This window comes from Lissotriton vulgaris, chromosome 6 (assembly GCF_964263255.1).
Source record: "Lissotriton vulgaris chromosome 6, aLisVul1.2, whole genome shotgun sequence".
NCBI classification, from domain to species: Eukaryota; Metazoa; Chordata; class Amphibia; order Caudata; family Salamandridae; genus Lissotriton; species Lissotriton vulgaris.
The window spans coordinates 86,376,817-86,393,762 of NC_141694.1; the positions used below are offsets into that span (position 1 = coordinate 86,376,817).

The window sequence follows — 16,946 nt, forward strand, 5'->3', positions numbered from 1 at the left end:
CTAAAACTCGTAAATTATTGCGTCTTGCGCGATTTTCTAAGTCCGTCAACTTCCACTCCACATCTGTTCTTGTCGCCTGTAAAGTTTCTATAGCCGCATGTTGTTTTGTGAGTGAATCTTCAGCACTAGAGATGCGCTCCTCCGTTTCTGTAACTCGCAAAGTGAGCTCGTTAAATGATTTAGCCATTCGGCGCATGGTGTTTTGAAGTTTCCGGACTGCTCCCTGAGTACGGTTACTTTCGGCTTTGGTCTCTGCCCTATGCGCCATGATGCTTTTATAAATTATATCCAGAGTGACCCCATTAGCTTCTTCCTCAATTGAGCCTTGATTCTGACCTTGCACTTGCTCCTGTTGTTCAATTTCCTCGCCTTCCCAGGCGGGTTGTTCAAGGGGGGTCATCACTTGAGTTAGGCTCTCTGCATCAGCATTCCGTCTGAGAGTATCTTGATAATCAACCAAGCCCTTAACCTGTAAAGGTGACTGCTCTGCGTCCACTTCTTCATCATCATCTTCCTCCGTAAATGCCTCCTCACCTCCCCATTCCCCTAGCAGACTGTTACAATCATCTTCTGAAACAACTGAGAGATCTGGCATAGAATAAAACTTGCCCTCTGAAATTGCAGACTCTGTATCAGCCAAATCAGCCAAATTCTCATTTACTACTTGCTGATTCAACTCAGTCTCTGCATTAATAATGCACTCAGGGGGAGCCAGGCCGTTCTTAACCCCAGTGTTACCAGCATTGCCTTTTATCGCAGTAGCGGATTTTGCGCTAGTACCTTTCTTCAAAAAAATTGCGTGTACAACAGGAGTTTTCGAGCCTTTCCCACTCCCATTTACACTTAAATTCATACTAGTGCTTGGCTCACCTTGACTAGCCTTGGTAGGCACTGTTGTTCCAGTTACAAGTCCCGTGCTGCCCCCTGAATTGCCAGATGTAAGATCAGGGGGATTCGAAGCTTGAGCCGTGCTTGGTGGATTCAGATTTGGATTCAAACTCCCAGCGCCGGGTTTTTTCGTGCCTCTACCTTTCGGGGCCATAGTTATAGCTTGCAGTGCGATGTCGAAGTATCCACCAAGGACATGCAACAAAGTATCAAGCACATGTAGGTTTCCAAAGGGCCGGCACATGTAGGTTTCCAAAGGGCTGCTTCCAAATGGCTGGCACATGTAGGTTTCCAAAGGGCTAGCACATGCAGGTTTCTAAAGGGCTGCTTCCAAAGGGCCGGCACATGTAGGTTTCCAAAGGGCTAGCACATGTAGGTTTCCAAAGGGCCTGCACATGTAGATTTGCAACGGACAAGCACGTAGGTTTCCAAAGGGCCGGCACATGTAGGTTTCCAAAGGGCTGCTTCCAAAGGGCCGGCACATGTAGGTTTCCAAAGGGCTAGCACATGCAGGTTTCCAAAGGGCCTGCACATGTAGATTTGCAACAGACAAGCACGTATGTTTCCAAAGGGCCCGCACATGTAGGTTTTCCAAAGGGCCGGCACATGTAGGTTTCCAAAGGGCATGCACATGCAGGTTTCCAAAGGGCCTGCACATGTAGATTTCCAACGGACCAGCCGGTATGTTTCCAAAGGGCCGGCACATGTAGGTTTCCAAAGGGCCGGCACATGTAGATTTCCAAAGGGCCAGCACATGTTGGCCTCCAGAGGGCCAGCACATGTTGACCTCCAGAGGGCCAACACATGTAGGTTTTCAAAGGGCCAGCACACATAGGTTTCCAAAGGGGCAGCACATGTAGATCTCCAGAGGGCCGGCGCATGTAGGTTTCCAAATGGTCTCCACATGTAGGTCTCCAAAGGGCCGGCACATAGAGGTCTCCAAAGGGCCGGCACATGTAGGTCTCCAAAGGGCCAGCACATGTAGGTTTCCAAAGGGCTGGCACATGTAGATTTTCAATTACCCTGCGCATGTAGGTTTCCAAAGGGCTGGCACATATAAGTTTCCAAAGAGCTGGCCCATGTAGGTGTCCAAATGGCCAGCACATGTAGGTTTTTAAAAGTCGGGCACATGTAGGTTTTTAAAGGGCCGGTACTTGTAAGTTTTAAAAGGGCTGGCACACGTAGGTTTTTAAAGGGCCGGCACATGTAGGTTTTTAAAGGGCCGGCACATGTAGGTTTTTAAATGGCCGGCAAATGCAGGTTTCTAAAGGGCCAGCACTTGTATGTTTCCAAAGGGCAGGCACATGTACGTTTCCAAAGGGCCGGCACATGTAGGTCTCCAAATGGCCGGCACATGTAGGTCTCCAAAGTGCCGGCACTTGTAGGTTTCCAAAGGGCCGACACATGTATGTTTCCAAAGGACCAACACATGTAGGTTTCCAAAGGTCCGGCACATGTAGGTTTCCAAAGGGGTAGCACATGCAGGTTTCCAAAGGCCTGCACATATAGATTTGCAACGGAGAAGCACGTATGTTTCCAAAGGGCCGGCACATGTAGGTTTCCAAAGGACCAGCACATGTAGGTTTCCAAAGGGCATGCACATGTAGGTTTCCAAAGGGCCGGCACATGTAGGTTTCCAAAGGGCTGCTTCTAAATGGCCGGCACATGTAGGTTTCCAAAGGGCTAGCACATGCAGGTTTCCAAAGGGCTGCTTCCAAAGGGCCGGCACATGTAGGTTTCCAAAGGGCTAGCCAATGTAGGTTTCCAAAGGGCCTGCACATGTAGATTTGCAACGGACAAGCACGTAGGTTTCCAAAGGGCCGGCACATGTAGGTTGCCAAAGGGCTGCTTCCAAAGGGCCGGCACATGTAGGTTTCCAAAGGGCTAGCACATGCAGGTTTCCAAAGGGCCTGCACATGTAGATTTGCAACAGACAAGCACGTATGTTTCCAAAGGGCCGGCACATGTAGGTTTGCCAAAGGGCCGGCACATGTAGGTTTTCCAAAGGGCCGGCACATGTAGGTTTTCCAAAGGGCCGTCACATGTAGATCGCCAGAGGGCCTGCACATGTAAGTTTCCAGAGGGCCAGCACATGTAGGTTTCCAAAGGGCCAGCACATGTAGGTCTCCAGAGGGCCTGTACATGCATGTCTTCAAAGGGCCGGCACACTTTGGGTTCTAAGGGGCCAGCACATGTAGTTCTCCAAAGGGCCAGCACATGTAGTTCTCCAAAGGGCAAGCACATGTAGTTCTCCAAAGGGCCATCACATGTAGGTCTCCAAGGGCCGGCACATGTAGGTCTCCGAAGGGCCAGCACACGTACGTTTCCAAAGGGCCAGCACATGTACGTTTCTAAAGGACCAGCACATGTAGGTTTCCAAAGGGCTGGCACATGTAGATTTTCAATTACCCTGCGCATGTAGGTTTCCAAAGGGCTGGCACATATAAGTTTCCAAAGAGCTGGCCCATGTAGGTTTCCAAATGGCCAGCACATGTAGGTTTTTAAAAGTCGGGCACATGTAGGTTTTTAAAGGGCCGGTACTTGTAAGTTTTAAAAGGGCCGGCACACGTAGGTTTTTAAAGGGCCGGCACACGTAGGTTTTTAAACGGCCGGCAAATGCAGGTTTCCAAAGGGCCGGCACATGTAGGTTTCCAAAGGGCCGGCACATGTAGATTTCCAAAGGGCCAGCACTTGTTGACCTCCAGAGGGCCAACACATGTAGGTTTTCAAAGGGCCAGCACACATAGGTTTCCAAAGGGGCAGCACACGTAGATCTCCAAAGGACCAGCACTTGTAGATCTCCAGAGTGCCGGCACATGTAGGTTTCCAAATGGTCTCCACATGTAGGTCTCCAAAGGGCCGGCACATGTAGATCTCCAGAGGGCCGGCACATGTAGGTTTCCAAATGGTCTCCACATGTAGGTCTCCAAAGGGCCGGCACATAGAGGTCTCCAAAGGGCCGGCACATGTAGGTCTCCAAAGGGCCAGCACATGTACGTTTCCAAAGGGCCAGCACATGTAGGTTTCCAGAAGGATGGCACATGTAGATTTACAATTAGCCGGCACATGTAGGTTTCCAAAGGGCCGGCACATGTTAGTTTCCAAAGAGCTGGCACATATTGGTTTCCAAATGGCCAGCACATGTAGGTTTCCAAATGACCAGCACATGTAGGTTTTTAAAGGGCCGGCACATGTAGGTCTTTAAAGGGCCGGCACATGTAGGTTTTTAAAGGGCCGGAACATGTAGGTTTCTAAAGGGCCACCACTTGTAGGTTTCCAAAGAGCCGGCACATGTACGTTTCCAAATGGCCGGCACATGTAGGTCTCCGAAGGGCCGGCACATGTAGGTCTCCAAAGGGCCCTCACATGTAGGTCTCCGAAGGGCTGGCACATGTAGGTCTCCAAAGGGCCTGCACATGTAGGTTTTCAAAGGGCCTGCACATGTAGGTCTCCAAAGGGTTGGCACATGTAGGTCTCCAAAGGGCCAGCACATGTATGTTTCCTAAGAGCTAACACATGCAGGCTTCCAAAGGGCCGGCCCATGCATGTTTCCAAAGGGCTGGCAAATGTTGGTCTCCAAAGGGCCAGCATTTGTAGGTCTCCAAAGAGCCAGCACATGAAGGTCTCCAAAGGGCCAGCACATGTAGATTTCCAAAGGGCCGGCACACGTAGGTTTCCAAATTGTCTCCAGAGGGCCTGCACAAGTAGGTTTCCAAAGTACTGGCACATGTAGGTTTCTAAAGGGCTAGCACATGTAGGTCTTCAAAAGGCCGGCACATGTAGATCTCCAGAGGGCCAGCACATGTAGGTTTCTAAATGGTCTCCATATGTAGGTCGCCAAAGGGCCAGCACATGTAGGTCTCCAAAGGGCCAGCACATGTAGGTCTCCAAAGGGCCAGCACATGAGGGTCTCCAAAGGGCCAGCACATGTAGGTTTCCAAAGGGCGCCTGCACACATAGGTTTCCCAAGGGCCAGCACATGTACGTTTCCAAAGGGCCAGCACATGTAGGTTTCCAAAGAACTGGCACATGTACGTTTCAAAAGGGCCAGCTCATGTAGGTCTCCAAAGGATCGGCACTTGTAGGTTTCCAATGGGCCAGCACATGTAGGTCTCCAGGGGGCCGGCACATGTAGGTTTCCAGAGGGCCGGCACATGTAGATCTCCAGAGGGGCAGCACATGTAGGTCTCCAAAGGGGCAGCACATGTACGTCTCCAAAGGAACAGCACATGTAGGTCTCCAAAGGAACAGCACATGTAGGTCTCCAAAGAGCCTTCACATGTAGGTCTCCGAAGAGCCTGCACAATTAGGTCTCCAAGGGGCTGGCAAATGTAGTTCTCCAAAGAACTGGCACATATACGTTTCCAAAGGGCCCGTACATGTAGATTTCCAAAGGGCCGGTACATGTAGATTTCCAAAGGGCAGGCACATATAGCTCTCCTAAAGTCAAGCACATGTTTTCTGGTTTCTAGAATTCCACAGATAAATACTTGCTTCTTATGTTCTCTTTCACCCAAATATTTGTGCTGTTTAGTTCAAGCAGATTAAGACTGAATTATTAGCAACATTTTGCTCACAAGCAATTCGCTGGGACCTTTGCTTTAGCCACTGCTGAAGTGTGCCATGACTTTAGCAATTTTTAAGTTTTTTTAATTATATTTTCTGTTTTGGTTTTCCATTTGATGGGTTTATTTACCTTGTTCACAGCCAGGTCGAAATACTTGAAGCCTATTTGCCAGTCTCCAGTACACACTTTCTGTGGCTGATCTGCTCTGATTGCTTGTGCTTTATTCTAATTCCTGGTACTGGTAGGCTTAGGTTTGTGTGTCTGGCATACAAATTCAGGGTTACTGCCATTTGTGATATTCTGTTGAGATTGTTTGTTTACTTGTACTGTTGTATTATTTCCAGTAGCCGTCTGAAGGGCTGTGGGAGGCGTGGAGTTCCCTGTATGGTCGGGCCTCTCAGTGGACATTGCAATGGGGCCAAATGTTTCAAAAGTAGATTGGTAGATGTCTTCCAATCTTTTGCTCATTCTACTCTCACCTCTTTCCAGAATAGCTTGAAGCACTTTGTTGTGGCAGTGATCATTTTCGTTGCTTGTTGTTGCCTTGTCCATTGGCTTATCTTTCACTATGATTTCCCCGGGAGTCTTTTGTGGTGATGCTGTTGGCGTCTCCATTGTAGATCAGAGATTGAGGGTTAAACTCTGCTTTCCCACCTGTATTTGTGTCTGGGTGTTATGGCCTTTGTAGGTGGTAGTCTAGTGTATCACAGGGAAGTGCACTGGTCAGACCCTTTGCTGCTGCATTCACTAATTTGCTTGAAGATCTCATGGTCTCTTGGCCCTCTTCCCTCTTTTCCCTTTTTTTGGAATTGTCTTCTCTCTTTTGGTGGCCAGGACTTCGTGATGTTGGTGGAGAAGTCACTGTAAAACTCTGAGAACTATGGTAGGTAGAAGGGATGAGGTCGTGTTGATTGACTGAGCTAGATAAGGTGTTGACAACTGTGCTTGCCAGGGGATGAGTATGTCTATTGGTACGTGAATGTCCCCTGCAAGATGTCACATATATGAGGCACCATAGAGGCAATCTTGCCAGAGAGGTTTGTAAAGGTATTTATTAAAGTGAGTTCCCCTACTGATATTTTCCTCCTTTCCTATGTTTGAAACTGGCTGGCAGCAGTGGCTGTACAATATTCCTTTGGTAATTAATTCCCACAATTGTCTTGAATCCCTTTTGCCTTTCAGTTGTCTAATTTCAGTCGCCTGGCTCTGTCCAAGATGACATTTTGATGCATAGATTTAATTTTTATGTTCTTTTTTTGTATCTTTTAACTTTTATATGCTTCTCTTTAGAGAAGTTATCGCTGTTGCATTTGTTCTGAGTCTGTCAAACAGTTAGATTGAGCTCATGGGACATGTGCTTCACAGCTTTGACCCACAGGTGTATGGGAAGGTCTTGGTAATCCGGCTGTTTCCTTCATTGACACTTTGTGGAGTTTAATCCCTTGATTCAACCAACTCTTTATCCAGAATACAGTAGAAAGCAAATCCATATGTACGTAACAGAATCAAATACTGAATGCAACAGAGGTTACCTCACTCCCAGTCCTGACACGTGCACATTTTACCCACCCATCAACAAGAATAGCCCTTTGCATACTTGCCTCTCCAAAAGGTAAACCAGAATTTGAGAATTCTGTGGCATCGAGGACAGTAGAGTCATGAGGCTTGTCGTTGCGCAACTCATAATTTGGCCCTCGCCCTCCTGAGTTCTATGAAACATACTGGCAAGTAGTGTCAGGTGGTACACCCTTCATCTTTCATACACTTTTAAATATCATTGTGAAAGAATCAGTCCCTTATTATTTTGTCTATTATTTTGTACTATGCATTTGTCATGAAGATATCAAGGGTGATGAAGATTATTTCTAGAAAAAGCTATCTAGAATGTTGCGATGGTCTGTGGGCTCATGGTGAGTGGTCTGTTGGCCGCGTGTGTGTGGTCTGTAGGCCCAAGGTGATCCCTATGAATGTCCATTTGAAATAGTGGACATCCATAATGTTTACAACTCGTTTAAATGCTGATGCTTCGGGCAGGCAGATAAATCAGAAGCAGATATTGTTTCTAAGTCTTTTTAGTTTTGGATGCTAGTGGAATGGTGGCACCGTGTGGAATCCGGGAATACTGCTTGGGTCTTAGGGTTCCTCACTCAACAGCCCAGGCACTTGTCCACACCACCTCCACAGGAGATGCTGGGAATGATTTGATTCAGAGTCCTTCAGTTCTTCTTGGTGGTTTCCTCCCCACAGCTTATGACCGAGGTCCTCTACGGGATAAGGGTGATCAAATTCTACACCTGGGAAAAGCACTTTGCCGCCAAGGTGAGCAGCTTCCGGGAGAAGGAGCTAAAGAGGCTGCGGGCCCTCAAGTACCTGGATGCTGTGTGTGTGTATCTCTGGGCGGCTCTTCCAGTGGTAATCTCCATCCTCACCTTCATCACCTACGTGCTCCTGGGGCACGAGCTCACTGCAGCCAAGGTTAGTGGAAGAATGGTTTGGCGTCTCTGTACCCTTATGCGTTCTGGTTTGTACTCTCCATGGTTTCTTGCATGCAGCTTGCAGCTTTTTTTGCCATCAGTTTCATTAGCATTGAGAGAATCCTCCTCTATATCAGACTTTTTCCTTCTGTCCTCGCCCACCTCTTTTTTTTTTTTTTTTACCTGTTCGTGTCCTCACCTTTTTATCTTTTCATCCTGCCCCTCTGACTGTGCTTATTATTCTGCCCTTCCTGTTCCTCTGACAGCCCCTGACTCTCCTTTCGCCAGGTCTTCACGGCGCTCGCCCTCGTTGGGATGCTGATTCTTCCTCTCAATAACTTCCCATGGGTTCTGAATGGGATTTTGGAAGCCAAGGTGTCTCTGAACCGTATCCAGCGCTTCCTTGAGTTGTCAGATCAGGACCTGGCGGCCTATTATAGTGCAGGTAAGAGCAGGGAAGGGGCAGTGAGCAGCATGCCCTCATGTGGGACAGTGTGGGTATAGAGCACTCTTTGAGGGACGGGGTGATAATGTAATTCAAAGGGTACATATTGGGGTCGAGATGCTTCCATAGAGACAATGTGTAAAGAATGCCCTTTGCTGGGCTTAGAGAGTGCGGTGGATAAGCCGTCACGGCATTTGATGTGTCTGATTGGCACAGTGCAGAGGACCCAGTCTGATCTAAGAGCCACATGCTCCGTGATGGAAGCTTGCTCAGAAGTGAGAGGGTTGCAACCAGTGGGGAGAACCTGTGGAGTACAAAGGCCAAGTCCAGCTACCCTCTAAGAGGCATTGAGAAGCGTCAGAATCCTCAATGATGGCCACTCGAAGGAGTTTGAGTGCATTGTGAGTGTTGTGTTCTTCTGTGGGGGAGTGATTGCCCTAGGGATAACAATCTGGGGCCTACTCTCCGGGGTATCTAAGTCTAACTAGGCCTGACACGTGGCCCTAGAAATAACTGAGACGGACTCTGGGAATAACTTGGTGGCTCTCTGTGCGTGCGTCTGAATGCCGTACGTGCGTGCGAGGCCTCTCTTTATTATAGGGAGTCACATGACTTTAACGCTGCACGCTCCTGGCGTCAGGGGCGTGCCACACCCAGGAACATAACATTCCTCCTAAAACAAGGAAAAACAACAACAACAACAACAGTATCATCAAACGGTCTATTGTACTGTCTTTGATGGGCATCTTCAGCGTTCAAACCTCAAACGGGGACCTCGTAACACCGGGTCATATGCACTGCAATGATATGAACATTACTTGGAACAGTCTTACGTGAAATAGTCGCGCAGCCGACAGGAGGGTGTGGGGTTGACTCTCAGCCTGTGTTGCAACCCTCTTTGACTCAGCATGTCTGTTCCGGTGCCTGGGGCCGGCCCTGGCGCCTCTCTGTCGGCCCCATCCGGATCTGGCATCCCCTCGAGGGCCTCAGCACCGCCTCCCGCCTCTTCACTCTCAGCTCTCAAATTGCTACTTTGTGTGACCTCGTGGCTGGGTGTTAGTTCAGAGTGTGGTGGATTGGTTGCAGTTTCAGTTCCTTCAGCACTCGGTGGGGGACATGATTCGGTGGGCTCCGAATGGAAATGTTTGAAATGTGATACGTTGCGAGTTACAGTCTCTCGTCCTCTCACCACTGTGAGGCGGGTGCCTTTTACGCCGATCACTCGCCACGGTCCTCTCTCATAGTTCAGCCTGAACTTGCCACTCGTTACCCTGTTGCGGAGTAGCACTACGTCCCCTCTGTTAAACTGTGTCACCACTGCCCTTCTTTTCTGGCTGATCGTAGCGAAGGTGGTCTTTCTCTTCTTTGCAATGATCTCTTCATTCACCTCCTCGGGTGACCACTGCGGATGATGGGGAATAGAGTCCATCACCACCCGCCCCATGAGGAGATGAGCCGGGGCCATCCAAGTAGTTGAGTGAGGGGTTTGTCGGTAGCTCCTGAGAAATGTGAAGATGGCCATCTCCACTGACTGACCTTTATCATGGGCTATGCGGATGACTTTATTCAGGGTTCTCATAAATCGCTCAGCCTCCCCGTTGGCTTGAGGCCAGCGTGGTGTTATGCGTCTGTGACGGGTCCAGAGAGATGATAGGTAGGTGGCCAGTTCTTGTCCCTGGAATGGGGGTCCAGTGTCCGTGCGGAGCTCACGCATAGCCCCGTGAGTTGCGACAATTTTCTCCATCTTCGGGATCACGCATTCAGCGTTTGTGCTTGCTATTATCTCTACTTCCGGGTATTTGGAGTGGTCGTCGATCATTACCAATGTGTGTCTTCCATCTGGGAGGCTACCGAAGTCCATACTGACCCTCTCCCATGGTCGTTGAGGTTGGGGCTCCACTATGATTGGGGCTTCCCTGGGAGCATCCCCTGTGACTTGACAAGCAGCACATGACCTCACTACCTTCTCTACCATGTCGTCCATTAGAGGAAACCATACCTTTGTCCGTAGCCGTGCTTTGGTTTTGACCATTCCCTGGTGGCCCACGTGTGCTAGTTGTATTACTTGGTCAGTCAGGGCTGTGGGTATTACCAGGCGATGCCCTCTCAACAGACACCCCGCGTCGTCCTCATTGAGTTCTTCCCGAACGTGGTGCAGACTTTCCATGATCTTTTGAGCCTCTGGGGTGAGTACCTTCCAACTCTCCTTGGCTTTATGCCAGTTCGCCGTTCGTAGGATCTCCTTGGCCCTCTGTAGACAGGCGTCTTGGGCGGTGGCGTTCACAACGTCTTCTAGGGAGAGGGTTCGCGGGCATGACAGCGCGACTACCCACTTCACATATGCCTCGGTCTATTTGGCCTTATCCATTTCCTCTGGTGTGGCTGGCCTGGGATGGCGTGAGAGGTAGTCCGCCGGTTTCTTTGCTCCGGGCTGGTACTCGATGTTACAGTTGTATTCCTGCAATTGGAGCAGCCATTTTTCGATGCGCGGGGGTGGCTTTGAAGAGGTACCTGAGAACAGGGCCACTAGCGGTTTGTGGTCAGTAACCACGGTGAACGGTTTGCCGTATACATACAGATGGAAGTGCCGGCACCCCCAGTGGATTGCAATGGCTTCCTTCTCAATTTGGGAGTACCTCTGCTCAGTGTCTGCGAGGGATCTACTTGCAAAGGCAACTGGAGTCCAATCCATTTCATCCCGCGGCCTCTGCATCAGGACGGCTCCAAGTCCTGCCGGCCCAGCATCCACTGCTATGAGGGTGATGTTTTGAGGATCAAAGAATGCCAGCGTGGTGTTGCTGGAAAGGGAGGCCTTGATGTCTTGGAAGGCTTTCTCCTGCTCCGGTCCCCGGGTCCACGGGGTGGAGTCCTTGGTGAGGTCATGCAGAGGAAGGGTCAGGTTGGCTAGATCTTTGATGAATCGGCCACAGTAGTTCACCATGCCAAGGAAGCTCCGGACCTCGGTGACTGTCGTGGGAGGTGGTGCATCTTTGATGTCTTTTACTTTATCGGGATCTGGGTGAACACCGTCTGCCGAGAAGACATATCCAAAGAACCCTATTTTGGTCCGTAGGAATTCACACTTTTCCCGATGAAGTGTAAGCCCTGCACTTCGGAGTCTGCGAAATACTTGAGACAATCGGTGGTTGTGTTCAGTGATGGTACGGGCGTGTATCATTATGTCGTCACTGACATTTATCACCCCAGGTATGTCAGCAATCAGTTCCTGGATGACATTTTGGAACACCTCCGCCGCACTGGAGACCCCGAAGCTGAGCCGGGTGTACCTCCGAAGACCAACGTGGGTGGAGAAAGTGGTGATGTTTCGCGACTCCTTGTCTAGCACCAGCTGGTGATATCCCGCTCGTAGGTCTAGCTTTGAGAACCAGCAGGCCCCAGCCATTTATCCAATGAGGTCATCGATTGTGGGGGTGATGTGACGCTCCCGCTTTATGGCCGCATTGGGGAGACGCATATCCACGCAGATCCTGACCGCCCCTGGCTGTTTCGGTTTCCGGGTGACTACGATGGGCGACACCCAAGGGGTGGGGCCAGAGACCTTCTCGATGATGCCAGCCGCTTCCAGTTTATGAAGTTCCTCTTCCACCAACGGCCGAAGGTGGAACGCAATGCGGCGTCGTCGCAGAGCTACCGGCTGCACAGTGGGGTCTACGTGTAGGTGTATCTCACGGCCCTTGAACCGTCCAATGCCCTCGAAAAGGTCCGGGAAGTCCATGAGGAGTTGTTGTACTGATTCCTCGTGGACCCCAAAGGCAAACGTTACCACGCCCAGGTCTTCGGCCGTTCGGCAGCTTAGTAGCATGCCTTGTCATTCTTCCGATACAAAGATATTTGTTCCGATAGTTTTGTCCCCATGACGAACTGCTGCCCGGAACTTTCCCCGAATCCTGAGGGGAATGTCCTGTCCGTATGCAAAAACAACGATGGGAGTGGGGCTGAGTGCCGGAGGCGTGGCCATGTTTCTGTATAGCGAGGCGCTCATGAGATTTATGGACGCTCCCGTGTCCACTACCGCCATTATGTCCTGGTCCGCCACCTGGATTGAGCATTGAGGCAGCGTTCTGGTGCGCCGTGTGGCAGTGCCGATCATACGTACTTTGTGCACTGACCGTTCCTCCTCTTCGTCGTCATCCATGTCACTATGGCTCGGATCTCCTTCCGTGACGGTCTGTATGGTCTGGCGGGGTTTGCGGAACCTCTTCGATCGGCAGACTTTCTCGAAGTGGTTCATCTTGCCACATCCGGAACAGCGTTTTCCCCGTGCGGGACATTCCGGCGCCGGGTGGCGCGGGCCTCCGCAGTATCTGCATGAGTGTCCAGATGCCCCGCCCTGGGCGGGTGTAGTCTTTTTGTGCCACTTGGATGGTGTTTGGACTTGTAGCTTGTTAACAGGTTCCACCTTGACTGTGGCTTGTAATGCAGCCTCCATATGTGCCTCTCTGGCTTTGGAAAGTTCCTTCGTGCGACCGAGAGTAAGGATGTCGGCCAGCGGCTTGCCCGATTCCTCCAGTATTCTTTCTCTCAGTTTGGCAGAGGCGCAGCCCTGTATAATCTGTCCTCGAATTTCTTCGGTTATGTCTTGGAACCCGCATGTTAGTGCCAGCTTTTTGAGTCTGGTATGGTATGCGTCCAGCGACTCTTCCGGCAGTTGCCGTGCTTGTCGGAACACAAAACGCTCATAATCCTGATTCGCCATGGGCTCAAAATGAGCGTTTAGGGCATTAATCAAGGTGTGATGAGTTTTGGGGGTCGCCTCTGTGAGTGTCCGAGCAATGGAGTGAATGTCTTTGCCACCTAGGTGAAGCACCATGGCTCGCTTCTGTTCCTTGTGGACTTTTGTGGCTTCAAAGAAGACTAGGAGCCTGTCCACCCACTCCTTCCATTTCGGGGCAAGAGTCGAGGGCGCACCCTCCACCACAAACGGTTCAATGGGCGGAATGGTAGCCGTCGCCCGGGACGCGCTTGATCAGACCGCCGACGGGCCGGGGCAGCACCAGAGCCGGTGCGTGAGGGGGCCGGCTGAGGACCTGGTCCGTGTGCAGGGATGGTGGCACCCGCAAGTGGGGTGGTCCGTAGCTGAGGAGGGCACCTCAGTGGGTCCGGGAAGGCGCGTGCGACCGGCGCGCTTACCACGGGCAAGTCAGGCCAGCAGCGGGACTGGCCGGCGCCGCGTCCGATCGAAGTGCGGGGCGACGCGGGGTGCCTCCCCGATCGTCGGGCCAGGCGGATCGAAGCGTGCTTCACGCACGTGCCGAGGGGCCCTGTGCGGCGCTGGGTCGAGATCTCCTGCGGGAGTAGTCCGGCACTCGGCCACTCGCACCACTGTGCGCTGCAGGCGGACGCTGGGCAGCGCGGCTCACCTGCGATCTCCCAGGGATGGAAGTCTTCCCTCCAGGCACACTGTGCGGGGGCGTGTGGCACCGCAAGGCACGAGCACCACGAGCCAAGGGACAGGCTCTCAGCCGCCCCACGAGAAGGAGGGCACACACGCACCCCGAGCGAGGATTCGGCAACCACCCTCGTCGCCAATTGTTGTGTTCTTCTGTGGGGGAGTGATTGCCCTAGGGATAACAATCTGGGGCCTACTCTCCTGGGCATCTAAGTCTAACTAGGCCTGACACGTGGCCCTAGAAATAACTGAGACGGACTCTGGGAATAACTTGGTGGCTCTCTGTGCGCGCGTCTGAATGCCGTACGTGTGTGCGAGGCCTCTCTTTATTATAGGGAGTCACATGACTTTAACGCTGCACGCTCCTGGCGTCAGGGGCGTGCCACACCCAGGAACATAACAGTGAGCGCCATGGCTTTCCACACGAATGCTCCTAGGAGTACAGGTCCAGGTATCAACACTATCTGAGAGGTGCACACCTTGATGTGTGTTTCTTCTGAGGTCACAGGCCTCTTTGTAAATGCCCTCCACAGAGGATAGTGTAAGTGATTCTTGATGCACACAGAGTAGCATAGAGGAGAGTGTGACTCCTCTCTGGGGGTCAATTAGTGTGTGAATCGCCCTCTGAGGGATCCTGAATGGGGTGTTAATGCTATAGAAAGGGCACAAAGCAGCCTGTTAATGCATCCTGGGGCGACACAGAGCATAATTGAAAGCCTTCTGAGTGGCAAAGGGCAGCGTGTGAGATTTCTTTACACTGATTCTTGAAGGGTCCACCCACATACGGGTGAACAGGGCACATCACTTTTTCCAAAGCCAATGAAGAAGAAGGTGCTGAGTTTTTATGACTTGATCACTGCAAAACATTAACACTCCAGTGGCCTGGCCCCTGTCATCTTCAAAATGTGTCATCTCCTCTTCAAGGCGGTAGCATCCCACACTCCTCCAAAGGGGGCAGACAAAAAAAGATCTGAGGTATCCAGAGCAGCAGATATTCCTTAATATCGCTGGGTTTGCCACCAAGCGGCACAAGAAGGAGAAGAACAGAAAACAAGACTTTTGTTAATCCTCTGGGACCTAAACTAACATTATTGCAAACAATGTCTTGCACCGTTGTACCTCCACCTCAGATTGGAAGTAAATCCTGTCCTCTTCAATAAACATCTTGTCCACAAGAAGTAACTTCTCCCTTGTTCCGAGCACTGTAGATCATCTGAAGAGTGACCCCTCCATCATCACATAATGGGGAGTAAATGCCCTTCCAGGAACACCTCTTGGAAACGTGCATGGAATGGGTAAAAGCTTAGTATAAATGCCCTCTCAGGGTAACTGACCAGGTCCCACTGCTGTTTGTTGGTGCAGAAGTCATTTTCCTTCCATCAGCTCCTAGATCCCAGAGCCTAATGAGGTTCCCTCATCCTCAAACAGGTGGAGCTACCACCTAGCACTCTGTTGAACACTCAAGCATATGCACACCGGGTTGGTGAATTGGGTCAATATATAGATGGGCGATCACAAAATCGCTTCCAGTCCTGAGTTCTGGACAAGGTCACTGGGACTCGCTTGAATCCAAAAATGTGTCTGCCATGGAGGCGTGACATTCTTTTAACAATGTGCACGATATATGTACCATATTTGTTCCTCATTGTTGTCTCCCTGCAGACAGTGTGCTCTTGAGGAGAGCGATAATATGGTCACTGACCAATCCTTTTGCCGACACAAATGTTAAGTGCCATGAATGGACATCCAGGTGCTACACAAGAAACACAAACTTATACATCAAAACTAGCTCGAGATGAATCTGAACTATTTAAATGGCTCGAGGTGTTGTAATACATTGTTGTAATATTATTTTGGGTGTTCCTTTTCCTTTCTCAGGTGCTCCCTCTGATCCGGGCTCAGTGCTTGAGCTTCATGATGCCACCTTTTCATGGGTCCCTCCGGGCCTGGCCAGTGATAGTTTGCAAGTGTCCAGTGAGGAGCAGGGGCGCAAGGGGGCCCTGGAGGCCGTCATCCAGCACCTGACAGTGAAAAAGGTGAGACAATGTGGCACCCAGGGTTTTACTCTTCACTCTTCAGGGTTTGAAGATGTGTAATTTTGGGCGGATTGATTCCAGTAGAGTTTGATCAATTTTACTGGTAGGTACTGTTCTGCAGATCTCTGCTTTTAAAGTTGTGGTTGTCTACTTACCCAAATTCCAGTTCCCAAACTTGACTTCTCAGGTGTGTGTGCCCAGTGGGCGTCCCAAACTCTTGGTCTCCTCACCGCTAAAATTCTAGACCATGACCAGCCTTTTCCATGAAGTGGGCACCTGAAGTTTAATGCCCTCAGAGATCTGTGACAAGTAGAGACCCCAAGTAGGCTCCCCCACCTCCCAGTGAACAATCTCAGTGCATCTGATCCCTGACAACTGGCACCTGACAGCCAGTGTAACTTGACATGCGACTCAGTTCTCCAGCTAATGCTTGTTAATGTTTTTAAGAGGAATACGTTTGCTGCTAACTGTTTTGGATCTGTTTTGTGGGAAACTCTGCAGCACATGATCGGACACACTTGGGCCTATTCACAAAAGTATACGTACAATTGAATATATCTACAAGTGTAAAATTACTCCTACACTTTTGAGTAACTTTACTACGTTTGGCTTTTCACCATTTATGCGTGTAAAGTTACTCAAAAGTGTAGACCTATTTCTTCCCACCCTATGAAATAGGGGATTGAATCAGGAAGAACATCAAATATGACCCTAGAGTTACTGCCAGTTGTGACTTTACAGCAGTTTTAAAGTCCCCCTCATAGATCCCCGTAATCAGGGCAGAGATTTGGTAAAGTAGAGGGAAACGTTTAAAACTTTATTGAACTTTAAAAAAATATAAGAAAGATATTTTTATCTTAACTATTAATATTAATTTTATACATTTTAAATGTAGCGTAATATAATAAAATGTCACAGCATTAATAACTTCATTTTAAATTAAACATTTAAGTGTTTTGAATATATGGAATTAGAGTAGAATTGTTTTTTAACTTTAAAATAAGAAACAAAATTCCCACCTAAAATAAAGAAAATATATTTTATCATGTTTTGGACAGTGTTGTATAGCATTAATTAAAAGTAATGTAATTGTTTTAATATGAATCAACATTCCATTAAAATTTTA

General features: G+C 49.8%; 1 protein-coding gene across 8 annotated transcripts in view; it reads left to right on the plus strand.

Annotated features, from left to right (window-relative positions):
• ABCC10 (ATP binding cassette subfamily C member 10) overlaps nucleotides 1–16,946 on the plus strand; it is a 450,580-nt gene that overhangs the window by 136,891 nt on the left and 296,743 nt on the right. For all 8 annotated transcript variants that reach the window (XM_086925988.1, XM_086925989.1, XM_086925984.1 and 5 more), the window contains 3 exons: nucleotides 7,703–7,930; nucleotides 8,218–8,374; nucleotides 15,663–15,820. In XM_086925988.1, the coding sequence (XP_086782114.1) occupies nucleotides 7,703–7,930; nucleotides 8,218–8,374; nucleotides 15,663–15,820 (543 nt within the window). The remainder of the gene's footprint in view (nucleotides 1–7,702; nucleotides 7,931–8,217; nucleotides 8,375–15,662; nucleotides 15,821–16,946) is intronic.